The sequence below is a fragment of the Populus trichocarpa genome, chromosome 18, assembly GCF_000002775.5.
Source record: "Populus trichocarpa isolate Nisqually-1 chromosome 18, P.trichocarpa_v4.1, whole genome shotgun sequence".
Classification (NCBI taxonomy): domain Eukaryota; kingdom Viridiplantae; phylum Streptophyta; class Magnoliopsida; order Malpighiales; family Salicaceae; genus Populus; species Populus trichocarpa.
This window is the reverse complement of record NC_037302.2, coordinates 1171797-1199601: the sequence shown is the minus strand read 5'-3', so window position 1 is coordinate 1199601 and position 27805 is coordinate 1171797. Positions and strand designations below refer to the sequence as shown.

General features: G+C 35.8%; 4 protein-coding genes, 1 non-coding gene and 1 pseudogene across 6 annotated transcripts; 4 read left to right on the top strand and 2 right to left on the bottom strand.

The window, feature by feature from the left end:
- Positions 1 to 741: 741 nt before the first annotated feature.
- Positions 742 to 5714, bottom strand: LOC7465426 (eukaryotic translation initiation factor). Of its 2 annotated transcripts, none has more exons than XM_024590482.2 (9): positions 5409 to 5714; positions 4355 to 4426; positions 4066 to 4161; positions 3662 to 3841; positions 3390 to 3487; positions 3141 to 3228; positions 2700 to 3050; positions 2374 to 2616; positions 742 to 2181 (listed from the first exon to the last, which is right to left on the bottom strand). In XM_024590482.2, the coding sequence occupies exons 1-9, from the start codon at positions 5553 to 5555 to the stop codon at positions 1150 to 1152; spliced, it is 2307 nt and encodes a 768-aa protein (XP_024446250.2). In that variant the 5' UTR covers positions 5556 to 5714; the 3' UTR covers positions 742 to 1149. The 2 variants fall into 2 exon arrangements, with proteins under 2 accessions (XP_024446250.2, XP_024446251.2); XM_024590483.2 differs by having other exon boundaries at positions 3662 to 3823.
- LOC112325127 (small nucleolar RNA snoR103) lies at positions 5046 to 5156 on the bottom strand. The gene has a single exon (XR_002979187.1). It is a non-coding gene; the product is annotated as a small nucleolar RNA snoR103 (small nucleolar RNA).
- Positions 5715 to 7719: 2005 nt separating the features above from the next.
- On the top strand, positions 7720 to 10503 carry LOC7465427 (phospholipid hydroperoxide glutathione peroxidase 1, chloroplastic-like; annotated as a pseudogene).
- Positions 10504 to 11466: 963 nt separating this feature from the next.
- LOC7465428 (probable folate-biopterin transporter 6) lies at positions 11467 to 15545 on the top strand. Its single transcript, XM_052449060.1, has 7 exons — positions 11467 to 12147; positions 12227 to 12328; positions 13806 to 13976; positions 14092 to 14687; positions 14974 to 15218; positions 15310 to 15419; positions 15474 to 15545. The coding sequence occupies exons 1-7, from the start codon at positions 11467 to 11469 to the stop codon at positions 15543 to 15545; spliced, it is 1977 nt and encodes a 658-aa protein (XP_052305020.1).
- An 830-nt stretch (positions 15546 to 16375) lies between these two features.
- LOC7465429 (enhancer of rudimentary homolog) lies at positions 16376 to 18836 on the top strand. The gene is made up of 4 exons (XM_002324304.4): positions 16376 to 16532; positions 16809 to 16902; positions 17676 to 17796; positions 18426 to 18836. Exons 1-4 carry the CDS (start codon positions 16530 to 16532, stop codon positions 18514 to 18516), a joined length of 309 nt encoding a protein of 102 aa, XP_002324340.1. The 5' UTR covers positions 16376 to 16529; the 3' UTR covers positions 18517 to 18836.
- A 1568-nt stretch (positions 18837 to 20404) lies between these two features.
- On the top strand, positions 20405 to 27745 carry LOC7465430 (protein RRC1). Its single transcript, XM_002324305.4, has 18 exons — positions 20405 to 20572; positions 20989 to 21077; positions 21197 to 21332; positions 21501 to 21546; positions 22137 to 22197; positions 22288 to 22440; positions 22557 to 22676; positions 22782 to 22947; positions 23173 to 23285; positions 23544 to 23615; positions 24075 to 24296; positions 24685 to 24743; positions 24858 to 24942; positions 25025 to 25162; positions 25447 to 25671; positions 25760 to 26562; positions 26779 to 26945; positions 27175 to 27745. Exons 2-18 carry the CDS (start codon positions 21003 to 21005, stop codon positions 27447 to 27449), a joined length of 2916 nt encoding a protein of 971 aa, XP_002324341.3. The 5' UTR covers positions 20405 to 20572; positions 20989 to 21002; the 3' UTR covers positions 27450 to 27745.
- The last annotated feature ends 60 nt before the right edge of the window (positions 27746 to 27805 follow it).

Here is a 27805-nt window from a genome sequence, read left to right as displayed (position 1 = left end):
ATCAAACCATAACATTCTCTATATAAAATAACTTAATTATCTTAAGTTTAAAGATCAAGTGATCTCTCCATGTAGAATTATTATACAGGTCATTTCAGTATACATATCATCTAACAAACACTTACACATTAGTCCTAAGTATTTCTCATACATTAGCTTACGAGAAATAACTAGAACTAATATGTATCAGTTTCAACAACTTCAATCAATATTCATTCTTAATAGAGCATTTATAACAACTTTATAATTATCTTATGAACTTATTCTTACTTTATATTTATTAATTAAATATTTGGTGAATATTAAAAATAAATAAACTTTTATTGGCTTGAATATATATATAGACACACACTAACAAGGCAAACCCAATACATTGGCTAGACCAACTCCCATATGCTTGGGTAAAACGGGAAACGTCTAGTTATCAGCATGAAAGCCAAGTTCTTGCAGATTCACATATGTTACCATAGCTTGGACTGCATCACCTTTAAGCATGTGTTTCTTGATAATCTCATTGCATTTCCGCGCTTCAGAGGGCAAGAAGCAGTCGAGTTCATTGACAAAACAATCTCCAATGGTTTAAAACTTTTGTTTCTCATTCTCCTTTCGCCTGTTCACTGCTCCTCCTCTCTTTCAATCTAGCTGATGGACTTTGTAAGGAGAGAGAACGGACAGGCAACTTGTGAGGCAAGAAATTGGGGACCAAGAGATTCTCGAAGAACAAGGTGAACTGAACATTCATTTAAGCTAAAAGACAGGAAAAAAGACATCATTAATGGAGAAAATTGGGCCCCTTCAATGGGAAAGTAACAAAATTTTCAACTGTGGTACATGACTTGAAATCTAAATTTAGGAAGCTGGAAAATGTAAAGACTCGTTAATCTCGAGTGTCCTCTCTGAGAGAGACTTAATGGGCACTCAAGAAATACAAAAGCTTCATGTTTCTAGCATAACAAGCAAAGATCATGAGGAAACCTTGGAAAATATACAACTCTTTTAAATTATCTGTTCTTCCTGGTCTGCTGCTGAAATGCGGTAATCTTTGAATTTCAGTGAATTATGGAAAGCAAAAGGGCGGAATGGTTTGGTTTCGTGGGCTCCACAAGGCTGCACAACTTCCCATAAGGGCTAATGAGAATTTTGCTCTAATTAAGAGAGCAAACTCTCACAAGCCTGAATATTAGAACCCTGTGTTGCCAACACTTCTTGCCCAGAAGGGTTTGAATTGATGCTCAACATGGCACTGCTAAATATAGCTTTCCTGAACCTGTCATCTTCCACCTTCTTCAGAACTTCCTTAAACACCTCGAAGTCCAGACCCTGAGCCACAACCAAGCTCCCAAGAATCTCACCAAAGTTATTTGGTGCTTTGGGTAAATCAATGCCAATATCATCCAACGATGAGCCATAAAGAACACATCCAGTTCCAATATCTCTAGCTGTGAGGACATTTTTAGTGAGCAAGAATTCAAGAAGCTTTACGACAGGTTCCACACAGGGTGGGCTCTTCTCCAGTGCAAGAGCAATAGCTTCTTTAGCAACCTCAGGGTGAAAACTAGTATCTTTCAACTCCTCCACACATTGAAGTGCTTCATCAAGAATTCGAACACTGAAATATTCTTCCAGCAGAGAAATGGTTTTCCTGCGAAGATCATCAGGATTTGACCTTGTAGTAGGAGCAAGAGGCTTCTGAGGAGAAGGAATTGCTGACACAGCTGGAGCAACAGGCTTAGGAGTTTGACCTGCAGGTTCAGTTCTTGTAGCAAAACCAGGTCGGGAAGGAGCACCACTGCCCTGCAATAGCAGACTTGGTTTCCCAGCTATGACGCCACCACTTCCCTGAGGTAGAAGTCTTGCATTAAGTGGTGGTGATTTGTTGATCAGGGAAGTGGGGACATGCCCGGCGACGTGGGTTGGGCCAAAACTATTGCCCCTTGGCATTGCTCTAGATCGAGGAACTTCCCAGTTGTCAGCATCAAGCCCAGGAATTCCAGGCATTTTCATCATCCCAGGCATTCCAGGCATCATACCCCCTGAGCCTGGTCGGCCAATGGGGAAACCACCAGGGCCCACACCCCCAGTAGCATTACGACCATTTCTCATGACTGCAGTTGCACCTGGACGCAATCCGAGATTCTTCTCAGCTTCTGAATGGATTTCAGAGATGGTCTTTGCTTTAACCTGCCACAGAAAAAGTTCAGTACAGAAGCACTCAGTTTTTAAACAAACATCAAACGAAGTCTATGTAGCATTACCGTCCTCTACATGAGTACATGTGCAAGAAATCAGTAACACGTATGAACTAACCCTGGTGCCCCCACCTCCAAAACAATAAACCAAAGAAGAAAAGTAGGGAGCGCATGGAAAATTAACCTCTTCACGTCTAGGGACCCAGCTGTTAGCCCGAAGATCAAGGACATCACGAACCATGAACCTACACCGTGGTGCAAGATGTGGATTTGTTGTCAACTCCTTCAACCTGCTGAAATAAACATCATTAACCCGCCGAGCTTTTGGGTTTTCATCCAGTTGCTTGCCTATGGTGTTGAAAAATTGACATATTGCCTCGACATTTTCTTCTGCTGGGCAAGTTTTACTGTCATTGCCCAATAATTCCTGCATCACACAAGATACCCACACTCAGCAATCTAATTACAGCAAAGAAAAACAATGAGAAACAAATTGGTTCTAATAAGGACCTGAACAATATGGTGGACAATCTTTTCAGGCACCATCTTCTGCTTCAAAAGTTCCCCAATAAGGCGCATGTTCCCCATAGTTCGCAGCTTAACCAATCGTTCCTTATCCCTGCGTTCCATTTCTTGTTCAGGAGCAGTCAACTTGCTAATTTCTGCCCTCAGATTGCCAGCACCTTCAAATGCCTCCTGGCAATTGTTCAAAAGAATCCGCTTAAAAGTGATTTCTTTCCCACCAGGCTCATCAGATGGGAATGGAGGAAGCTTCTCATTAAGGTCAGAGCATAAAAGAGCATACATGGGACAGAATGTGGGCTCCAGCACTGCCTTGTCAAATATTAGTGAGATAACACCCTGAAATACAAACAGCTCCAGTTCTATTATCAACTATAAAATTAAAAGGTGCTGAAAATCCAAAGTGCTTAAGAGATGTATAATGGGAACCTTTAAAATATCAGGTGTCGTAATTCCAGAGTCAATCAGTTGCCCCTTGAGAACATCAAACTTCTCTGGTGTCAATTTGTTTAATATACTGCACCGAAAATACAGCACTAGTTACAACATAAATCCACTACAAGAAGCTGCTGCATTAACCACATTCAAAAATTGTTTCCAAGGTCAAAGCCTCTAAAAATCTGGGTCTTTTTCTTGGAGGAATGTTAAGAGTAACAGATCAACTAAATGACCACATACCCTTTCACTGTCTTCAAGACACGTTCCTCCTCAGAGAGATTGCCTCTTCGAACTGACCATGGCACTTCAGCCTTGATCAGAGCAGGAGCAGGCCCTACCTGGTTTGAACAAGATGTTAAGACCATTGTTTCAAAAAATATTGAAATAATGCTAAACATGCATTAAAATGACAATGAACATCATTTCTTTATCACACAGGCAGTGTTAATACCTTTTGCATTATTATAAACAGGCAAACTATGAATTTCAGAATGATCTAGCTAAAAAGTTACCCGTTGGTTAGCAGTGATTTGAGCACTTGCAAACTGGGAGTTTAGCTGGTCTTGCCGGTTGTAAAACTCCTTATTTTCTCGAATTGCTTCCCGAGATCTGTCCTCTCCAAAAGCTGCTGACCTACCACGCCAATCACGGTTGTCTGGCTCAGAATAACGACTCTGAGATTGAGGCTGGAGCTACACAAAGTTGAAAAATAGATTATTAAAGTTATAATTTTTCGGTATCTATAAACATAAACATGAGAAGAAAAGACTTGTCAGGCATAGGCACCGAAATGAAGAAGAAAAGAGAAAAGGATAGAAAATCACAAAAGCCACAGCTTGACAGCAACACCTAATTTTGACATTTATACTAACAGTATAAAGAGAACATGAAGAAAAGGCATAATCTGAAAACTTACGCTGCCATCTGCATGGCTCCAAGTTTGATCCTCACCAACAAACTCGGACTCAATTTCTTGTCTGATCTTCAGAATATCCTCTGGAACATTTTCAACCTGTAAAATAGGAGTGGCCACATAAAGTTAAGATGAAAACCAATTTGCGTTTATTAAATAGGTTCAATGAAGAAGTATTAAAGCAGTTGCTCCATATTATATACCTCAACAAATGCAACAAAAAAAGAAGAAAAGAAGAACAAATATCCATATTCCAGCCTCAAAACTAGAAAACAATCTTCCACACAATTACCTCTTTAAGTTGCAACAGTTGGTCTCGCGTGTAGCGAATGCGCTCATGGTCTTCAAACCGCAATTCACCAGTCTACTCCAAAATAGCAATCAATCAGCAAAATCAAAGCATGTTTCATATAGCCTTCAATGGAAATAATTAGAAAACATGTCCAAAAAGGAAGCCAATTCATTGGAATTAAATGCATAAAAATAAAAACCCCAAAGCCTAATCAACAAACTAAACTATCTACCAACCCAATCACAAATCCTATATCAGAAAAAACAGATACCAGGAAACCAACATGCCAATCACATGCAGACAGACGACTAAAAAACAGGGAAGAGGAAAGAAACTAAACTAAGGAAAAAAAGGGAAATCAAATTTATTTCGTTTGGATCAAGAGAGCTGAGAGTAATTAAGTTTTCTTTGTGTATTGATGGAAAAGAAAGGGGAAAATTTGTTTAAAGGATACAATGAGCAAAATCCAGTCAATTTTTTCATTTCCTCCCATCTACGGTGGAAAACTATTGTGTGTCAAAAAGGAAAGTCAATGCCTCCCTTCCTTTCTTTTCCATCTAAAGGAAAGGAAAGTGGTTTAATTTCATCTGTATTACTCTTTTCCATTCCTTTCCCTAAAATCATTTACACTGATAAAGAAAAGACTAAAAAAAGGCGAACACAACCATACTGCATCCTCTAAGGGGTGTTTTCATGTAATGTAGGTTCTTTATGGGCATCACTAAACTCCTTGAAAACCCACCTAAATCCCACATAAACATTGCTGTGTGTCCATATTTACAGCAGGTAACACAAAAACTAAAGTGCCCCGCCAAGAATTTGGACAATCTAATCACATTCTCACTTACAATTTTCACATGACTACAAAGATTACTTCTTTTTAACAAAAAAAAAATGGCAATAAAAACTTGTAAAAAAAACAAACTTTTAACGTAATTACACAGAAGAAATCACAATAAAAAAACTGTCAAAAACAATGAAAGGATTGAATCTTTTCAAAAACCCGGATCTAAGAACATGAAAAACGAAAGATAGATTGAGTCTCTTTTGGTACCTTGAAAGAAGGGAAAGACTGAGAAGCATCAGAAAGCGAAGCAGAAGCAGACTCAAAGCGAGAGGTGGAAAATCTGGTGCCACGGGGACCACCATTGCTACCTCCTCCTGGTCTCAAGCTTATCACCGTTGTCTGATCTGCCTGCATAACTTAAACCGCAATTGTTTAGAGAGATAGGGTTTTGAAACGAGGGAGTTTATTCTAATTAATTTAGGGGTAAGGAGAAGAAGGATTTTGGTTTTCCCTCCCTGTCTGCAAGAGAGAAAGAGGAGGCTGGAGCTGTGAGAAAAAACCCTTTTTATGGTGCTCCCACTAGCTGTTACTTCTTTTTGTATTATTTATTTTTTTTAATTTTGGTGATCTTGACGTTTTATTTTTTATTTTTTCTATTTTTATTTTTTATAAAAAAACATTATGTCCGAAACTTATTAGAAAATTCATGAAATATTTTTTTTTGGTGTAAAAAATTTTATTTATAAATGCTTTTTAGTCTAAAACTTGATAAGGCGAGGATTTAATAAATAAAATTGGTGAGAGAATATCCTAAATATTAAGATATGAAAAAAACAAATTGCATCGTACAGTAATAATATTACAGTTTACAAATTATTGTCATGGGCTTGTTTCGGCACAGCTTATTACCGGGCTTGGATACAAAGTTGTCCTTGTCCATAGTGCGTGGCCCATCATACCTTTTGAACTGTGCAAGGCCTTGTTTGGCATTATCGTGCTTTTAGAAAAAATAATTTTTTTAGCTTAATTTTTTTTATTATTTTAATATGCTAATGTTAAAAATAAATTATAAAAAAATATTATTTTGATGTATTTACAAGCAAAAGCACTTTAAAAAACAACATTTACCATACTCTTAGCTTTAAATGTGTTTGGTATTGTGATATATCGTGTTTTTCAAAAGTTCTTTTAGCTTGAAAATAAATTAAAATAATTTTTTTTTCATGTTTATTTTTATATAAGCACATTAAAACCATTGAAAAATATTAAAAAAACATTAATAAGATGTTTTTTCAAGCCAAATATGTTTCCAAAATGCTCAAACGCAAAACACACTCGCACTTTAGCCTCTTTTCCTCACAAAAAGACAAGATTCGTGAGCTGTAAAAACCCTTAAATCTATCAAAAGTTCACTTAATCTCAACTTTTATTATATATTTATTTTAAGAGTCTCTTTAAAATATTATTATTTTTTCTTTAAAAAAATACTTGTTTGAATACTAGAGAGTCCTTAAATCTATCAAATATGATATTTTGTAGGTATCAAATCATCAATTACTTTAGCTTACCATATATTAAATATTAGTTACCAGCCATCTTAACTAAGTAAAATAAATCAAATTGATAAAATTAATTAATTATCCAACATAAAAATGTTATACTAGTCTATTTATATATATTTTTAGAACATCACAGTAAACCAAATAAAAAAAAAAAGGAAAGGAAACATACACAAAAAAAACCTTGTAATTGAGCAGACCAGGCACAACATGTATTCTTGTTTTTATTTTTTTATATACTATAATAAAAAGTATTTTTTTAAAAAAATATGTTTTCTGATGTTAAGTCTAAAATAAAATCAAATTTTGATTGACATGTAGATTATTCTAACTGTAAAGATAATTATTAAAAAAATTTAAAGTATCCTTAAATCATCTTTTACATATAAAAAATAATTTTGCCTGGCTGATATTTTGAAATTCCTTTCATATTCCATTGATGGATTAACCAAAAGTTTATCTCTCTTAAACTTTTGCTGAAACATGAATCTTATTATCTAGATTAATCATCCAAGTGTCATGCGCAAAATTATTAAATCAGGTCATTGAAAAGATTATCCTATATTAATATAACATAATAAAAAACGATTTTATTTTAATATTTTTTAAAAATAATTTTATTTAATTTAAAAAACTTTAAATAAAATTTTATCTAGATCAATGTCAATTCTCATCTAATCAAGTCAATTCTCATCTAATATAGTATGTGTTATAATATCAAGATGCAAAATACTTCTAAAATAATTTTTAATAAAGATTGGACGTGTTTTCTAGAAATTCTTTACTTTTCACTTTATCACATTAAAAATATTTAAAAAATATTAATAAATAATTTTTTTTTAAATGAATTAAACTACATTACCCAACATTCCATCTAATTTAAGAATAATGCGCTGTAGAATATTTTTAAAATATATTAAAATAAATTTTTATTTTTAATATAAACGTATCAGAACTCTCTCTCTATATATATATATATATAACACTCTTTTAAAAAACAATTTCAAACCCGCTCTACATCCACCAAATCAAGCTAGATATGTCAAGAGTCAGTGTTCGGACACGCTCAATGCTCCTGTGCCAAAAACATTCAAGACAGAGAAAGACCACGTGGGACATTAACTTCACTCCCGCAGAGAATCCAAGTTCCAGTTCCAATTTCCACCTCCAGTTCACGTTCCATGAGGACACAAACATAAGCTTGTCTCACTCTCTCTCGAAACTCTCACCAACTCCCAAAATCCGCTAAGCAAGCATTAACACATGGCTTCCTTAACTTTCTCTGCAACTTTCCCTTCTTTATCTTTACCAGGTGTGAACATCCAGTCCAATAAAACAAGCCCAACAATGGCTTCCTTTGTCTCAGCCATCAAGTCCTCACCTGTGTCATCTAAATCTGCTTTTTTGCAACATGGGTTCTCTCTACAATCTCCAAATCTTCCTGGTTTTGCCTCTAAAGCTCCTTCCCTTGGTGTTTTTGCTGGAGCTACCACTGAGAAGTCTGTCATGATTTCACTGTGAAGGTTGTAGCTCTTTTGAGAAAGTTCACGTGTTGCAACAACTGATTCAGTTGTTTACCTTGTGGTGTTTATGAGTTCTGAAAAATAGCTTCTTCTTTTTTTTGCTGCGATGAAAACATTGGACTTTGTTGTGTGTATGAGTGTGTGTTGCTTGCAGTTATTAGGTCAAATTGTTAGAGTGAAAGATGAATATTTGCTGCGTACGTAATCATCAATAAAACTTGAACTTTGAGATTAATTGGTATGTATGAAACAGGCCAAATTGTTATTATATGCTGTATGCAATGGTGAAAGTTTTGAACTTGACATATTTTTGGACTGCCTGTATTGGCAGACAGTGTCTAAGAATCAAAGGTCACTTATTTTGAGTTGATTGTTTTCTTCTTTATAGGTTTCTGCCCCCCTGGAATATAGTGTTTGTGCCTGTAAGATTTGAAGTTTTTGATTCATAATTGCCTATGAAATGTAAAGTGGGGAATGACTTTTTCCATTTACTCTACGCAGGATATTGATGGGAAGGATGTTCCTCTTAGCAAATTTAAGGGGAAAGTTCTCTTGATTGTTATTGTTGCTTCGAAATGATACTCTCTCCTTCAACAATGTTTTCTTTAGTGATCTGGTTTGTTAGCGTTTGGTTACTGTGCGAAGATGAGGACATAAGAGAAACTCCTTGTACTTCATGAGACAAATTTATTTTATGTTATGTTTCTTCAATCACACACGTTCTATGTATGTTTCTCTTCTATCCTATGACACTAACCAAATTAATGTAGTTTAAGTAGCTATCTGATTAGATTAATTCAGTTCGTGTTTTATATATGATGTCTGTGTTTGTAAAACGGACCAGATTTTTCATTTAACTGAACTTTGTGCTGAAACATGAGATCTTAATGGAAGTGCTTGCTCTGACCCACAGTGGTTTTGCATCAACAAATTACTCAGAACTCACACACCTATATGAGAAGTACAAGACTGAAGGTAAGCTAATATTTTTCAAGGAAAATATTTAGTTTTTTGGCATCTTGGTACCCGCACTCTGATTGTTGTGGAAAGAATATCTGTTTCAGTAAGCTTAATAATACCTTTGCAATGAGGCTGTCATTTGAATTGGTGTTGATCTTTCTCTCTATTTGATATCTTCTTACTTGCTCCTGGCTCTCAAAGCCTTTATACATCTAAACATGTGGCCCGATTTGTGTTAGGGAGTGATAGAATTCTGGTATTTGAGTACTATTAAGAGTAGGGATTTGTCTGTCTCATGAGTGTTATGTACATATAATTTCTGCTACCCCTTTTTAACGAGCAATCTAATGTTTTGTCATGCATCTAAAGCTCTTCTGACTTTGTACTCGCAAGGTTTCCTTAAACCAGAGGACATTGAAAATTTGCAAGATCATGACTGGCTCCTTGCTTTGTTAAGAATGTAACAGTAACAATATCATCAGATCAATAAAGCATTCATGGACACATATCAATACAAGGAAGAGAATATCTATAGGGAATAGGGATATTCCCATACCTGCACCATTGTGTAGCCTCTACGTATCATTTCTTTAATCGATTTGAAAAATTTAAAGCTCAGTGAAAATATTTCTTTTTCGTTGAATCGACGAAGCAACATGGATTATATTACTTGCATTGCAGGATTTGAAATTCTGGCTTTTCCTTGCAATCAGTTTGGTGGGCAAGAACCTGGATCGAACCCTGAAATTAAACAGTTTGCTTGTGCCAGGTACAAAGCTGAATTTCCAATATTCGATAAGGTATGCAGAATTATTTCTCTCCTGTCAGTAAAATGTCTCTTGGAAAAAGAACAATTAATTACTCAAGGTGTTGCACAACAGGTTGGTGTGAATGGACCAAGTACAGCTCCAGTTTATCAGTTTCTGAAATCAAGTGCTGGAGGATTTTTAGGTGGCCTGATCAAGTGGAACTTGGAGAAGTTCTTGGTGGACAAAAACAGCAAGGTTGTGGAGCGATATCCACTGCCAACATCACCTTTTCAAATCAAGTTACATTTCCTCTTCTGCTTTCAAGCCTTTTGATTTCCTTAGAATTCTTCTAATTGACATGATTGATAGGAAGTGGTAACAACTAACATCTGTTCTATAATACATGCTATCTGCCTCAAAAAAAAATACTGTCTTCACAATTCATGTATCAATCGGTTTTCTTAATTTTTCTTCTCCTCTTTTGTTGTTCCAGAAGGACATTCAGAAGCTCATCGTGGAATGCATGTTTGTCATCAGTGTTAAAGGAAGAAAAACAAATCAATACATGTAAATTTGTGCTCCAGTCATCACAGTTTATCCACAAGTGTTTTCTGCAATAGGAATCTGAGAAAACTTTGTTTAAATTGCCAGAAATTTTGAAGTTGTTTCCTTTGTTCATATTGTTTTTGGTGTCATCTTCTTTTTTCCAACCTCCCATCAAGTGTTTGCCTCTCAGCTTGTTTAATTTTCAGTAACATTCCCTTCTAGATTCGAAGATTACTTCTTTACCAAAGAACACAACGTTTCATTGAAGGACATGGAGAATTAGAGCAAGTTGCACCCATAGTCAACGGAAGAAAATAAAATATTGGTCAGCTCACAGCTGATGCAGTCAATCAGGACTTGTGTTATGTGAGAATATCTACCAAAGATATTTGAAGATTATTATTATTGTCTTCAACCTGAAAGATTGTTGTTGTTGTTGTCCTCAATATACATTCACTAATTAGACAGTCAATGGATTAATATTAATGTTAATAGTTACTAATATAGGAGGATAATTTAGTAGTTACCAGGTGACAAAAATGCATGGGTGTTCGGATTAGATTGAAATTGTTTTTAGATGTTTTTTAAAAGTATATTTAGTATAAAAAAATATTATTTTTTTTAGTATTATTTAATAGTTTTGATGTATTGATATTAAAAATAAATAAAAAATCTAAAAAAATTATTTTAAAAATCACCCACAGCTACAATTCTCCAAACGCATATAGTAAAATAACGTTGTCTGCACATGGCAAGCTGTGATTCTAGGATTCCACGCTAGGATTTTTCTCACAGCATCTACTTGCCAATTCATTAAGCATTAAACAGCACACGGAGGATCACAGACCGCCAAACACCATTTTAGAGTTATTGAAGTCAACACAGATTGCTTCTCGACTACTCCTTGATATTCATTCGACTACTCCTTGATATATTCATTCTCAAAGAACAGATCATTTTTTAGGACAGACCTCCCTAAGCCCTCAACATGGATCCCCTTGAAACCCAAGAACTAGTTGGAAAATCTCCAACAGATTCTTCTAAACAGGCCTTGCCCATTTCAGAACAAGATCAAGGGCGTCAGTCATCAGAAACATGTGCAAGAGCAAGTCCTCTATCCATCTTCATGGAACCATTTCAATGGTTACAAATGCTCTCTTCCCAGCTAAACCCAACATTCATTTTTGGTGTAGTTGTGGTTTATGGTCTTAGCCAGGGCTTCTCTGGATCTTTCTTTAAAGTTGTCACAGACTTCTACTGGAAAGATGTTCAAAAGGTTCAACCATCAGCAGTGCAGTTGTACATAGGCCTATACTACATCCCATGGGTCATGAAACCAATTTGGGGCCTCTTGACTGATGTTTTTCCAGTCAGAGGATATAAAAGAAGGCCATATTTTTTAGTGGCTGGTGTTCTTGGTTGTGTCTCAGCATTGATGGTAGCTACTCTTGGTAAGGTGCCTATTGCTGTGGCATTGAGTTGCTTGATAGGTATAACTGCTGGGGTTGCAATAGCAGATGTGACTATTGATGCTTGTATTGCAAAAAACAGTATTGAGATCAGGTCTTTGGCGCCAGACATGCAGTCTCTTTGTAGGATTTGTTCTTCACTTGGGGCTTTGATTGGTTACTCTTCCAGTGGTTTTTTTGTTCACCATCTTGGACCTCAGGCAGGTTTATATTTTTCATTGAATTAATTTGTTCTTTCCTATTGTTCTTTTCTTGATAGGGAAATTCATGTTTTTGTAGGCATCATTGGTTCTTTTGGCAGTCCCACCAACTATATTGATAGTGTTGGGGTTTGTGATCTATGAAGTGAGATCTACAACTCTCCAATCTGAGAAGAAGAAGGTAACAATCCACCTTATTTTCATTTTCTAAACTGTTCTTCAAATTCTACAATTAATGACTCAGAACAACTTCTCCATTACTGAAAAATAACTGGATAAGGACCTGGCTTTCTTATATCAGGGACAACTTGACAGTTTGTGTATCATGGAATGCAGTGTTCATATGGCAGGCGCCATTCTAGTTTTTTTGCATTCAATGTGTGCTTATTGACTTTGTTTAAGTTGAATTTTCTCTGGTTTGTTTGGTCATAAAAGCACCCACTTGAAGCTGAAAATTCCTATGCCAATAGCATGTTCACATGCCAATTTAAGCTTCTATAAACTAAATTGTGTTAGTTGTTGTCTACCCTAGTTGTCACCTTCCATTCTAACAGATTCCTTCTCCTTCCCCAGATATCAACTAGAAAACAACTAAAGAATTATAAGCAATAATTTGGTCTCTCTGTCTTGTTGTCCACTCTCTAGAAGCCTCCTTGAATAATTAATTGTTGAACAATCTCTTAATTAGGATCAAGGGGAGGTTTCTTCTTCTAGTTTTTATTTTTTCGACTGGAGGGCTGAAACTCCTTGCTGATTTACTTCTTCTAGTCCCACCAATAACTGAGGTCTGATCTCAGTTATTGTGAAGCAACTTTAATTTACTTTTCCTGAGGTCTGATCTCAGTATTAATTTATCAATGCAAGCTTATTTCTTTCAAAACAGATAAAGAATTGTTGAAAATACAAGTGAGAACAAAATAACCTTGACCTTTACCTTTCTTTAAATTTATCTTTCCCGACAAAAAAAAGAAAGAGAGAATCATTAGCAATACACAAGCCAGAATGAGCTCTTAATAAATAATTTACTATACTTTAGCAAAATCTTTAACAAAGAGGTAATTAATGGAAAAAAAATATAATTTTAATGTCGTATTGTTGTATTGATGACGTATTAATAATCTAGTGTACAATAATATAATTCAAAACTACAAAATTACTATGTCTTTTGTAGTTATTTTATTATTAACAACACTTCCAACAACAATTTTAACCAAACACCTTTTAATTGTTTTTTATATAACAATAATTTCAACTGTATTTTTAACCAAATACATATTTTAATCCAACCAACCACAACAAAAAGTGATTTTCTTAAACCTATTTTTTAAAACCACAACCACAAAAGCTACCACAATACCAAACACATTAGCTAGTTCGTTGTAAATTCTGTGTTCTTTCATTGCCATTAGCAATGAAAGCACAGGCAGTTCTTTGCTTAATTACTTGCTCTAAACCAAGTTTGTGTGGCAAGAATTCCAGCTGGAGTCATTTAGGGAGAGTTTATTTTCTTTTTAGCTATTTAGGTAATTTAAACTTGAACTGTTGCATAAGGAATTACCTCTTGAATGCAAGTGGTAAATTACTCAAGGAGTTTCGAAATCATTAATATATGATGACTCGTGTCTTTCATTTAAACTTCTGGAATAATGTTTTTGCAGGCAGTGGAGGACTTACAAATAGCATTAAGGGGCATGTCGAAAACTATTAAGTTGCCGCAAGTGTGGAAGCCATCACTGTACATGTATCTATCTTTGGCTCTCAGTATAAGCACTCATGAAGGGCAATTTTATTGGTATACAGATCCAAAAGCTGGCCCTGCATTCTCACAGGTTCACACTACTTTCTATAAACTAATCAATCTTGAATCCTTTGACAAGTCTTGACGTTACACATTAGATTAAATCACAGCGAGCAATTCTCAATCCAATGTTTTCCTGTGAACAGGAGTTTGTCGGGATGATTTATGCAGTTGGTGCATTGGCTTCCATAGCGGGGGTCTTGATATATCAGAAGACTCTGAAGGACTATCCATTCAGAAGCCTACTCCTTTATGCACAACTCCTATATGGCATGACCGGAATGCTCGATGTTATCTTTTTCCTTCGATGGAACTTAGTCATTGGAATTCCTGATTACTTCTTTGTAATTATGGAAGAATGTGTCTCCCGAATCATATCCAGAATTAGGTGGATCCCAATGATTGTTTTAAGCACTCGGCTATGTCCTCTAGGCATTGAAGGGACTTTTTTTGCACTGTTGATGTGCATCGATAGTCTTGGCTCGCTCTCTTCCAAATGGGGTGGAGGAGTTGTTCTTCATCTATTTCATGTAACAAGAACTGATTTCACAAACTTATGGTTGGCCATTCTCATAAGAAATTTTCTGAGGTTTGCAACAATAGGTTTGATTTTTCTTGTTCCCAAGGGTGATCAAGAGGATGACTTGATTCCCCCGGATATTTTGACAGCAAATTCTGATGCAAGTCTAGATGATGATGGCTTGGAACTTGCTCCTGTCAAGGAGACAAGTGAAGAAGCCCGGTTGCTTCTTGACGAAGAGAATTCCTTGAAACTTAAATGATGTACAAAATTTTGAATGAGGATCTGATATAAATACACTTTGGCGTTTGGCTATGATGAAGATATTGAAGATGTATTATCAAAAGGTTCCTATTACAATTCTACCACTCATGCAAGCAGTAAGTGTAGTATATATATAGTTGATATTGTGCCTAGGAGAGATATAACTGTCGTGATTGATTCTTGCAATCAATTGACCGTTACATGCTTGGATATTGGCTGGCATTGTGGGATCTGTTTGTTGCAGGATTTTCGCCATTATCTCTGATACACCCCCGCAAGATAGGGCTGCCGTCAGCAAGACCAATCTTGAACCGCAACTGTTTTGTACGATGCTTCGACAGAAGCTCGGTGGGAAGATCCGCAAGCTAATCTTGAGTGTGAAAATGAAGAACTTCCAGCATGCCTTTTTGAACCATATCATGGACAAAATGCAGGTCAATTTGAAGGTGTTTCATGCGAGAATGTTGCCCTGGATTAAGACTAAGTTCAGTAGCACCCAAGTTGTCACAGAGTAATGTTGGTGGCGAACAGATAGGGAGGCCGAGTTCCTGACATAGGGACAATAACCAAATTGTTTCAGATCCTGCTCTGGAAAGGGCCCTATACTCTGCCTCCATTGATGATCTGGCAGTAGCCCTTTGTTTATGTGAACTCCAGGAGATGAGATGTGGACCTAGGAAGCAAATGCAGGTAGATGTTGAGCTCCTGTTATCATAGTTTCCTGCCCAATCAACATTGGTGTAGGTGGTTAAGACTGAGTTTAGGTTTGCGGATATGAATGCCATGATAAATGGTCTGCTTCAAATAGCGCAGTAGTCTCTTTGCTGCTGTCCAATGCATGACAGTGGGCTTATGTATAAATTGCGAAAGTTTGTTAACGACAAATGCTATGTCTGGACGTGAGAGAGAGAGAGAGGTATTGAAGACACCTATGACACAAATTGTTTTTTTTTTAAGGCAGAATCCTTAAGACTTATGTAAAAAAAAATATGTTTTTTATTGTTTTTTTTATAGGTCCCATCAAAAAAATATAATTATATCATTATCTCAAACACATACTAAAAATATATTTGTTTAAAAGTTGTGTTGCGTTCAAAAAAATAAAATTCATGCTTTCTGTAAGAAGCGTCGCACGATACACCTCACAATAAATATATTCTAAAAATAATGAATATTGTGGATTCATTGTGCTCATGAGTTTTTTCTTATTTTTGTTTTTTTAAATTTGGTTTTTAAAGACTCGATAGAGACTAATTTAACTAAAATTATTAATAAATAGCATAATTGAAAGATATAGGTGAGCATGATATAATTTTTTAGAGGTAATTTAATTCTTTTATTATGTATAAAAAATAAAAAAAATCTCTTTAAATAATTTTCAATTTCATCGTACATAAAATTCATAAAAAAATAAATACACCCCCACCCTATCACTATGGTAGACAAATGCCCTTATGAAATGATAAAAATACCCCAAATAGCTATGCATTTAGTCTGTTTTAGCAGGGACAAATTGGGAAAAACACATTGTTGACCATCCATATTGTGTTACCCTTTACTTATAATAATATAATTTCTAACTTAATTAACAAAGTTTATACTTTATAGCTTTGAGACACAATCATATATAAAAAAAAAACTAGAAAATTAACGTGGCAATTTTATAGTGGCTCTTTATAATTGTAGGACCCACAAACTTTTCTCAAAGAATCATTTTCAGTTTACTTTCATTTCATACCAAGAAAAAGGCCGTAAACCCTTGCCCTAAATAATCCACAGCTTCCGCTTGCAATTCAAGCTATGGTACCCGAATTTCTCCTCTAATTTTCATTATTTACTGAATCCCCAGTTCGATTCTATTTCAAATCCCTAATTTTTTCTCAATCTCGTTTTCTATTTCTAAATCAGGGTTTCGAAATAATTGAATGAGATTTAAGTTTTTGTTTGATTGAATTGTAAATTATTGAACTTTTTAGTTTCTTAAGAAATGGGCTTTTGTTAATTTTGGTTAAGTTTCATGCTTTGCTTCTTCTTCTTCTTCTTTGGTTGTTTTTGACTGGTTATGTTTTCGATGTGTAGGCAAATAGGCACACTATAGTTTTGATGCAGACCTCTCAAAATAGAGCTACCAGAACTTTCATGGATTATGACTCCATAAGTCAAGCTATGGATGGTATGTGAGCTATGTCCTGCTGCTGTTGTGTTACTGTAGAGCTTTTTGTTGATTATGATTGGCTCTGTGAGATTTTATTTTTATTTTGAAGATTGGAGTAGATATAGTAGCTTGTTAGGCTTAAAGGGTTTTTGTGTTTTTCGTTTATTTATGCCCTCAGTCAAGAAGGGTGTTTCCTCCTCTCATGTTTGTTGCTTTTAACATAGTACCTGTGTCAATATAGAGTGCAGAAGTAATGGAATTGGTGTGATGGATTGTGGGTTTATGGTTGTGTTGTGCAATTTACAGCTTAAGTAGCTTTGTCAACTTCATTCAGCCATCTTAGTTGCAGTAGTTACATGAATATTGTTATCTCTTTGTCAGTCCACCCCGTATTCCCTTGTTAGGGTTATTGATTCTCCTTCCCTCGTCTACTTTTGATACAGGGTATACTCTGTTCATTTACTTTTACTCCCTTTAGCTTTTTAGCAGGAAATGAAGATAGTTGGTATTTTATACACTGTGTTTGGAAGTTGATTGGTTCTGTTCTGATCACGTGACATCTTAATGTTATTTGGTAGTCCAGCTTTTCACTTTATCCTAAAGGCCCAAACCACCTGTCTGTGCTTGTATAATGGCTGAGGTGACTCTTATGAAATAGGCTGTCAAATTATGAAATGAACCCATCATAAGCTTTTTAACCATTTGCTTAGCGCTTAGATTTACTTTTCAATGAATGTAATGTTGTTAAAATTTCCCTACTCATTGAGGTTGTTTGTCGTGAGCATTTGTAGGTATTTGTGCACTATACGAAAGGAAGCTCAAGGACCTAAATCCAGCCAACAGAAACATCACTTATGATATTGGAGACCTCTACAATTTCATTGATGGCCTTGCAGACATGAGCGCATTAGTGTATTTCTCTCTCCTTCCCTCCCTCCACTCACACACACATCCAAAGACTTTGAAGCTGGCTATTGAATACCTTTAGACGTCCATGTCAACTATCATGCTTGGGTAGCTAAGAGTATGGCATTTTGACTCTCAAAATTATTTTTACTGGGAGGTGAAAATATTTAATGTGCATTTACATATCCATGAACCTGGCTGGTGAAGAGTATGTATTCCCACCATCACATTCAATGTCAATCTTCTTCCCAAACAGTTGTGTACTTGTGTTGATTGCCAAGAGAATTTTCTTCAATTAAACACTGTTAGCGAATGGCCCACAAAACTTAGATTTCACTTGTTTGAGAATGAGAGTTTTCTATTGGAAAGACTAAGGAACCTCGGGCCATTTGGGCTATGCTTGAAGGGAAAATAAGGCAATTATTACTAAGCTGGGTCATTCTGCTGTCTCTTTATATTCATCTAGCCAACTACATTCCAACTCTAATATCGATATCCAGTGGAGAAGCATGAAAATGTCTTGATTTTTTTAATGAGATGTAGCTTTATGTAATTAGCACAAAGACTCGCATGGATTTTTTATGATTGCTTTTGCGGGATAGCTGATGTCCTGTTTATTTATTTCTGTGTTGCAGTTATGAGCACTCAATTCAGGCCTACCTTCCAAATGACAGACAGTGGATCAAACAGCGGCTGCTTCAACATCTTAAGAGATTGGCACACTAAAATGATAACTAGTATTCAAGTTTTCTGCGAGTTGAATCCAATAGAAATGCGAAATATATTAAAGTGCGATTCAATGTATTGCTTAGGCTTTGTTCTAAATCCCATGTTGTTTGATTTGGAAATTGTATCGCTTCTCTGTTCATCTCACTATCTTTCCAACATGCATGTATAATCATAACAATTGAAGCTCTGCTCAGGTTGCTGATGAAAGGCCACTTTTGTTGTTTGGCCAGTGTATTTTTATGTCAAGATCTTTCAGTAAACTTGGTAAAACTTCAAATTTGTCCCTTGCCCAAATAATTAATTTTGAGAAATTGTCATATCAACATCTCAAAATCCATTATAAATTAATTTATTGTTTGTTCAAAATTTATTGTGATGAATGATCGAGGCATGGTTGGATGCCAACTTTTTTTTATAATATCAATAATAATAACAATAAATATTATTATTGCTGCAGCTGCTCAACTTTTATTGTTTACCATTTCTCTTAACATTAAAAATATATATTATTTATGAATCCTTCAAAAAAACCTAAATGGGCTTTAAAAAACCTCATGGGCTCATGCACGTGTCTCAAGCCCAACACTCATTAAGAGATTTTTCTGGAACTTTATACGGGTTTCTTGATATTTTATATTGATTTAATATGTATTATTTAAATAAAATATAACTCAAAATATTATAAATGTGAAATTACATTTTAACTTCTTTTTCCATAAAATGACGAGGTTTATAGACTATAAATATTTTATGAATTTTTTAAAACAAAGGTTCACAGTCTTTTCATTCTTAATATTTTAAGCATATATATTTTCAAAGTTTACCTTTCTAAAATATCATTGCACTTGCTCTCTCTATAAAATTACTGACTTTATTATCAGAGAATCCTCACGTTCATCAAATGAAATCTTTTACAGATATCAGTTATCGATCAGCCGGCTTACTAGACACCACCTGCTACTACCACAACTATCTGTTACTTGACTTACTAGACATCACCTACTACCAATTAACATATATCTTGACTATAAATAATAAATCAAATTGCTGAAACTAATAGATCAGCCAATTATCTACACCAATCAAGACTCGTTGATTTTATTTTTCAAAACAATGTCATTTTCACTTTTTTTATAAAATAAAAAATAAATTGACTTGAGTTAACTCAAATCAATCCATCTAATTCATGACTCAGGACTTGTCTCTAGTTGACTTCCAAGTCAAATTTAGAAACTATAAAAGCAACAAAAGGAATGATGTATACAGAGAGGTTTTTTTGTCTTTTTTTTGTTATTTTTTTTGTTTCCTTTTGTATTTCCAAAATTTTAATTTAGGTATTCAAAAATGTCTCAATACTTCAACCCGTCTAAAAAATAAGAATATTTATAGTTGGAGTCGAAATTCAAATAGAATTGCTCCAAGCTTGCATTTGAGATAATTTGAAACTAACCTGACAAAAATGAATATCCACATCGAAGCTAAAAGTTGTAAGCATAATAATAAAATTCTTCAATATCTTGGAATGAATAACATTATTCAAATTTATATTAAAATTTAATTGATATAACAATTCAACCCAACTCTTGATCGATTAATCTAATTAAATTTGAGTGAGATATACTTAGTTTTTTTTTAAGGATTTTTTTAAAACTTCTTGTCCAAAATAAAAAGACATTGTTTTAGGATTGATTTGGTGACTTGGGAATTGACCTAAAAATTCAGTGACCCGGGCCTCTAGTTAAATCATATTTCGGGTTGAATTTGACAATTCGGATTGAATTGACAACCATGATTGAATTAACTAATTTTTTCTTGATGGGTTAAATCTGGGCCCATTAACTAGTATCCATCTTTTAATGAAAAAAGAAGCCCAAAAAAGTCACCCGCCTCCTTTCTCTATCGAGATTGATTGTTTTACTAGATTGAATTAACAGCTACAACATCACCAAGAAGACGAAGACGAAACCGAGAACTCCCTTTACCAGCCCCAAATCACCCTCCACAAAACCCCTATTCGCTCACTGATTCAACTCGCTCAACTCAGCTCTACTTGGTTCGTTCTTCTCTGCCGCTCACTCACTCACTCACCCCCTCTCTTTCAATTTGTCTTCGACATCAGTTTTCTTTCGTTCTAGCTACACTTTTGTAACTGCAAGTTAGAAAATTGATGTCAATGACTTGGTTCAGTAATTTGAAAGAAGCCCTAATTTCTAATTGGTTGACTGATTAGGTTTAGTTTGGCCAGAAGTTTGGCGATCTTAGAATTTGTTAGTTGAATAATTAGGTTTAGTTTGATTGGTATGCAGACTTGGTGGTTTTTGGAAGTGAATTTAGGGTTCTGTTGCTGTTGCTGTGGTGCTCTATTGTATGCTGACTTCATTTTTTTATTGATTTATTAATTAACGGATTTGAGCTTGGATACTTTTTTTTTGTGAGTTTTGACTGAACTTTGAACTTTGATAATGTCAGAATCTAATGCAAAGATGAGTTCTTTCTCCATCACGAGAAAAAAGACTCCATTCCAGAAGCATAGAGAGGAAGAAGAGGCGAGGAAAAAGGTGTGTGATGTGTGTGTGTTTGCTGTCATTGCCTGAGTTTTGAGCTCATGCGGTTTCTACTGGTTGAAGAAATTTGGTAGTTTTGTTTATGGGCTGATTTTCTGATTTTTTTGGTGAAGAGAGCGGAGGATGAAACAGCTCGTTTGTATGCGGAGTTTGTGGAGTCGTTTCAAGGGGATAATGCGCCCGGATCAAAGACTTTTGTTCGAGGTGGAACTATCAATCCCAATGAGAAATTGAAGATTGATTCTAAAGGTTAGTTAGGAATTTTGATTGCTCATTAATGTTAATGCACGAGTCTCTTTCTCCCGTTGTTTTTCTTTATTCTTAACTGTTTCACACTATGGATAAATAAATAGTTTTATATTGTTACCGGACACATTAATAAAAGTATGGGCCTTTTTTATCATTCGCGGATGGCAGGTGAAAAGTCGAAAGATGGGGTATCTGTTCCAAAGAAGGGAAGTAGGTAAATTAATGCTTTTGATTGATTAACCATGTTCCCATGCTCATTTGGTAAGGCATCACTAGAAATGAGAGAATTGTGTGGTGATAAAATCCTCAAGTGTAGTTTTGTATTTGTTAGTTTTGTACATAGAAGAAAATAGGAAAAAAAGTTTAATTTGTGTGCTTTTCATATTTGATGGCATTAAAAATCGAAATTGATAATCATTTGAACCAATTATAAGTGAGCATAGATTTTGTGTCGATCCCTAATTTACGCTTTTTCGACACAGCAAATTTTCAATCTCTTAGAATAGCAACCTTTGATTGAATTTTTCAGAAGTGTGATATTCTAAGATGTATTCTTAAAAGGAATAATACTGACTGATAATAACCACGTCGTTTTTATTTGTTGACTGCCAAATTTTTAAAATTTTTGGATTTGAAGGGCTAAAAAGAGACTGCAAAGTCAAATAACTAATACATTTTAATAGTTCTAGGCACTTAAAAAATTTGAAAGGGATGTGGATAGCACTTGTTAGATTATGGCTGCAACAGCAAAATAAACAGTTGTCTTCGTGACATAGAAGTTTATCTGCAATATTACTTCTGCAGGTATGTTCCATCTTTCATACCACCTCCTATGGCATCCAAGGGAAAAGAACTTGAGAAGAAGGTTAGCATTTTGATAGAAGGCATCTATATCTGTTGGTTCTTAAGCCTTTTCCTGTAACGGTCAATTTCATGTGTTCTCATATTTTTGCAGAGGGAGGAGGAGAGACCAAAGGAGAAGGAAAAGGGAAAGACTCGAAACATAGATCATTTTATGGAGGAGCTGAAGCATGAACATGAGATGAGGGAGAGGCGAAATCAAGAACGGGAACATTGGCGCGAAGGGCGCCATAATGAAAGTTCTGCAGTAAGTCCCTAGTGCAAATGCGTACACACTATATACTCACACTTTGCATATTTCACCACTCTTGAACATAAATGGATCTTTAACTAAGGTTTTCCTTTTCTTTTTCTTTTCCCCAGCCATCTAGTCGTTTTGATGAACTACCTGATGACTTTGATCCAAGTGGAAAGCTGCCTGGATCATTTGATGACGTTGATCCACAAACCACGAATCTTTATGTTGGGAATCTTTCACCACAGGTCAGATTGTTACTTTGAATTTTTATTTCTTTTTTGCATCTCTACTTGTTAATTCTCTGCTATTTATACAGCCAAGGGCATTTTAATTCTTGCTTTTATGTCTAGGTCGATGAGAATTTTCTTCTGAGAACTTTTGGAAGATTTGGACCCATAGCTAGTGTGAAGATAATGTGGCCCAGGACAGAAGAAGAGCGGAGACGGCAAAGAAACTGTGGATTCGTAGCATTCATGAATAGAGTTGATGGGCAGGCTGCAAAGGATGAAATGCAAGGTTCGGTCATTCACTCTTTTAATCCATGTTTTTCGGGTATTTACTTTGCGCCAAGGTATCTCCTGATATGACGAGCACTGCACATCTTTCGTGATCATTGTGTATCAATATCACTAATTTGGGGTTTATTTTAGCTGGATACCATTTTATTTGAGCTACTATTCAAATATTCATTATATGGAGTGGAACACTAAAGTGATTGAAGTAATTTATTTCATGTCATAGGAGTTGTTGTGTATGAATATGAGTTGAAAATTGGGTGGGGAAAATCCGTGGCTCTTCCATCACAGGCATTACCTGCTCCACCACCTGGACAAATGGCTATTAGGAGTAAAGAGGTATGTTATAGTTTTCCACCTTAACCTATTGCTCATATCAGGTTGATCTATACGCATACTGCTTTTTCCTTTTGTGAACCAGTAATTGATCTATGGTACATTGATGCACATACTAATCTGATGCCGTGAGACAAATTTCCTCTGAACAAAATAAATGCGTTTTCATTTAACATTCTTAGCATAAATGGGCAGCTTAAGGCGGGTTGCTCTCTTTCTTCATATGGAATGCTTCTAAAATGTTCTTATTGTGTTTGATAGGGTGCCACTGTGATTCTCTCTGGTCCATCAGGTCCACCAGTCACCTCTGTCCCAAATCAGAACTCTGAACTGGTAGGTTCACTAACTGTCTGCTTGCTTTATTCTAGCAAGAATGTTGTGCAGCTATGATACTTATGAAAATGAACTGTCATGTGGCAACATGACTGGAACATCGTTATGTTATGTTTTATTGATAAATGAATTCCTTTTGGAATGATGAGGTTTTTTCTTTTCTTGGATAGCCATCTGATCCTGGTATAAAGCGTTTTCTATCTTGAGGTTATGTTTGTAAAGCATCAAAAGTTCAGAACAGTTATTTTTGTTGTCCCTTTGAAATATAATTTTGATTACTTGTTAAATGAAATTATTTTTGGTTCATATTTTAACTGAGCCCATGATAACTAAATTCTGAATTATAGTCCCCATGGTCCATTCACGAATTTGATGGTTGGATTCATTGGTCAGAGATGATATAATGAAGTTTTAATATGTTATTCCAAGCACATGTTAGTGACTTAATTTGGTGTCTAGGTTCTTACTCCAAATGTTCCTGATATAATGGTTGCTCCACCTGAGGATGATCACCTCCACCATATGATTGATACAATGGCTCTATATGTTCTTGATGGAGGATGTGCTTTTGAACAAGCTATCATGCAAAGGGGTCGTGGGAATCCTCTTTTCAACTTCTTGTTTGAGCTTGGATCAAAAGAACATACTTATTATGTTTGGAGGCTCTATTCTTTTGCTCAGGTATACCTTCTTGTATGCATGGATCACATGACTCAGATGTATTTGTACTTCTTTTATAGAAATTTTCGACATTCTTAGAAAAATGACCTTACTTTACTGTATGAGGCTGAGAGTGCTAGATTTTATGGCATCTGCCATTTCTCCCAATGTCGTAAACATCCCCTCCCTCCAAATAGGATTTACTCCAAGATTTCATATTTTCAATACCATGCTTAAACTTTTGAGGTTTTTCTTCTCAGTGGCCACAATCATTTTTCTTGATTTCTTTTACTTGTGGTATTTTATGCAAAATTTCCTATAAAGCGATCTCTTTTGCAAAGAGAAACTATCATTTCATTTACTCACCTGTATGCGGATTTGAGAATGATCAATTATGCTTGGCCTGCAGGGTGATACTCTTCAAAGGTGGCGAACAGAGCCTTTTATCATGATAACTGGTAGCGGAAGGTTATTACTATTTCAATGGCTATTTGTGCTAGCCTTTTCTGAAGGACTCGTGTAAAATTTTGAATATGTTGGTATGTTGTACTGGAGAATAACATAGCATTATCCTTTTTTTAGATGGGTGCCACCACCTCTGCCCACAGCAAAGAGCCCGGAGCATGAAAAGGAGTCTGGTAGTACATATGCTGCTGGAAGAAGCAGGGTATGTTTACTTTTTTCTGGTAGGAATAGCTTTCCTAAGTTGTATAATTGCAGAGTTAATTTAACTGATTGAATTTTTTCAGCGAGTTGACTCTGAAAGAACACTGACTGATCCACAAAGGGATGAGTTTGAGGATATGCTGCGTGCATTAACATTGGAAAGAAGTCAGATAAAGGATGCTATGGGTTTTTCCTTGGATAATGCTGATGCTGCAGGAGAGGTACAGCCTTATAATAGTGCATTTTGTTTTCATTATCTTTTTTCATACATTGTTTGATGGTTGAGTGCGCACCATTTTCTGTTGTTCTCCATCGAAGTCACAAAAAGCACTTTATGTAATCCAGTTTTTTTATGTTCTCTTTGTCATTAGTCTACAAATTGTTTCAACTAGACCTGCAAATGAGATGTCGAGATCCATCTTATAAGTAAATAAATAATGGAAGCATTGGTGCTATTTATCTTGATGATTGTTATTGTACTTAATTTCTTTGTTTTGCCCTGCAGGTAGTTGAAGTTCTGACAGAATCTTTGACACTTAAAGAAACTCCCATTCCAACGAAAGTTGCAAGACTCATGCTTGTCTCTGACATCCTTCATAATAGTAGTGCTCCTGTAAAAAATGCATCTGCATATCGCACTAAGTTTGAAGCTGCTCTACCTGACATAATGGAAAGCTTCAATGACTTGTATCGTAGTATAACTGGAAGGATTACTGCTGAGGCCCTTAAGGTGAGCTGTAATACTAATTTATTTTTTTCAGTTCCAATTTTGTTATCTTTTCTGCGCTTTAAATATGAGCTCATATGGCTTTCAACAGGAACGGGTTCTGAAAGTGTTGCAAGTATGGTCAGATTGGTTTCTGTTTTCAGATGCATATGTGAATGGACTACGGGCTACTTTTCTACGTTCTAGTAACTCTGGTGTGATCCCTTTTCATTCTATATGTGGTGATGCACCCGAAATAGAGAAAAAGAGTAGTTCAGAAGACGCAGTTGAAGGGGCAAAGATCAATCAAGATGCTGCATTAGCAATGGGCAAAGGAGCAGCTGTGAAGGAGCTAATGAATCTTCCTCTTGCTGAGTTGGAAAGACGTTGCAGACATAATGGATTGTCGCTTGTTGGTGGTAGAGAGATGATGGTGGCACGATTGCTGAGCCTGGAAGAGGCAGAAAGACAAAGGGGATATGAATTAGATGATGACTTGAAAATTGCTCAGAGCAATTCAAGTTCCAGTAGATATTCAAGTGTTCACAGAGAAATGAATGTTGAAGCAGAGCCAGTGGGATCGACAGGGTGGAATGTTTATGGGGAGGATGAGATGCCATCTCAGAACAAAGGGTCTGTATCTGTGGCTTCAACCCTCCTGATTAAGCAACCTGAACTAAAAGCCTTTGCTAAGAAAGAGAAGAACGATCCTGTTCTGCCAGCATCTAAATGGGCTAGAGATGATGATGAAAGTGACGATGAACAAAAGAGAAGTGCTAGGGATCTCGGGTTGAGCTACTCATCTTCTGGAAGTGAAAATGCTGGTGATGGTCAAGGTAAGGCAGATGAAATGGAATTCGCAACTGATGCAAACATTCCAACACAACCTGATAGTGGAATGAACGAAGAGCAGAGGTACATACCCACTTCTTCTGTGGTCATCATACCTATTTGTTTCTCAAATGATTTGGTTTTGGAAACATCATCGTTTGTCACATTGAGTTTCCATCCCGCTCCCTCCTTTTGTCCCTGTTTAGGGCAGTCATGTATAACTGTCCTTGGCATAACCAATTTGCACTATTGCACATTTCATGTATATGCGTTGTCTGATTTTGGCTCATGATATTGCAGACAAAAATTGAGACGTTTGGAAGTTGCTTTAATTGAGTATCGTGAATCCCTTGAGGAGCGAGGAATGAAAAGTTCAGTGGAAATTGAGGGGAAAGTTGCAATACATCGGAAATGGCTGGAGTCTGAATATGGCTTATCAAGTTCTAATGAAGATGTCACTAGCAAAAGTAAGTGATCAGTTTGCAAGACTGAATCTTTCATGTAACATTCCACTGGTTAGGATATTTGTTTCCCTGTGCTCTGCTAGTTTTATATATATTGTTTACTGTCTCTGTTGATTTGGTCATTAGTCACATATGTTTCTTTGCTTGGTGTATTTGGTCAGCCTAGACGCCAGAACAATTCAAACTCTAAAATTGGAAAACATAATAGTTTCCCTTTGCTTTGAAACTGCAGAGAGCATATCTTCTGAAAGGAGGGATAGACGTAGTGATAATCATGATTCTTCAAGAAAGCGACACCGCAATGAAAGCAGAAGTGAAAGCCCGCAACGAAAATTATCACTTAGGGACAGGGAGAGGGGAAATGACTCAACAGGGGACCGGGAAGGGCATAGGGAGAGATTGGAAAGTGAAAGACGGGACCGTGATCGCCGGGAAAAGAGTGGAAGCAGAGAGCTGGATGATCATGACAGAAGCAGGGACAGGGACAGGAGGAGACGCGTAAAATGAGCCTATTGGTGTGTGCACACGGGGATTTTATGATTCCTCGTGCAACATGTGATCATCCTATGAACATTATAGGGGGGACGTTTAACACCAAGAAGACATGGCATGCTAAAGAATGTCTGCCTTGAAGTTTTTTTTGTTCCAACAGCCATGTATTTCGGTTTCACAATTAAATTTATATTGGCTGTGTTTCAGTGCCTGTTAAAATTCGTGCTCATTACTGCATTAAATCACATGTTTCTGAATCTGTCATCAAATGTATAATTTTTCTCTGATGCAATGATTTGTTATTTTTTTTCTTTTCTGGTTAATATGAGTTGATTTTTAATCATTTTTTTCTGGGTTCTTGGTATTATGTG

What these genes read in the sequence shown, in the direction of transcription:
- LOC7465426 (XM_024590482.2), bottom strand. Translation starts at nt 5,555, where the DNA reads ATGCAGGCAGATCAGACAACGGTGATAAGCTTGAGACCAGGAGGAGGT. An exon ending in AACTGTTGCAACTTAAAGAG is followed by an intron (nt 4,162 to 4,354) that starts GTAATTGTGTGG and finishes CCTATTTTACAG; the next exon opens with GTTGAAAATGTTCCAGAGGA. An exon ending in GGGTCCCTAGACGTGAAGAG is followed by an intron (nt 2,182 to 2,373) that starts GTTAATTTTCCA and finishes TTTCTGTGGCAG; the next exon opens with GTTAAAGCAAAGACCATCTC.
- LOC7465429 (XM_002324304.4), top strand. An exon ending in CATAAGTCAAGCTATGGATG is followed by an intron (nt 16,903 to 17,675) that starts GTATGTGAGCTA and finishes GAGCATTTGTAG; the next exon opens with GTATTTGTGCACTATACGAA. An exon ending in GCAGACATGAGCGCATTAGT is followed by an intron (nt 17,797 to 18,425) that starts GTATTTCTCTCT and finishes TCTGTGTTGCAG; the next exon opens with TTATGAGCACTCAATTCAGG.
- LOC7465428 (XM_052449060.1), top strand. Translation starts at nt 11,467, where the DNA reads ATGGATCCCCTTGAAACCCAAGAACTAGTTGGAAAATCTCCAACAGAT. An exon ending in TCCAATCTGAGAAGAAGAAG is followed by an intron (nt 12,329 to 13,805) that starts GTAACAATCCAC and finishes ATGTTTTTGCAG; the next exon opens with GCAGTGGAGGACTTACAAAT. An exon ending in CTGGCCCTGCATTCTCACAG is followed by an intron (nt 13,977 to 14,091) that starts GTTCACACTACT and finishes TCCTGTGAACAG; the next exon opens with GAGTTTGTCGGGATGATTTA.
- LOC7465430 (XM_002324305.4), top strand. Translation starts at nt 21,003, where the DNA reads ATGAGTTCTTTCTCCATCACGAGAAAAAAGACTCCATTCCAGAAGCAT. An exon ending in AAGAAGAGGCGAGGAAAAAG is followed by an intron (nt 21,078 to 21,196) that starts GTGTGTGATGTG and finishes TTTTTGGTGAAG; the next exon opens with AGAGCGGAGGATGAAACAGC. An exon ending in GCCATAATGAAAGTTCTGCA is followed by an intron (nt 22,441 to 22,556) that starts GTAAGTCCCTAG and finishes TCTTTTCCCCAG; the next exon opens with CCATCTAGTCGTTTTGATGA.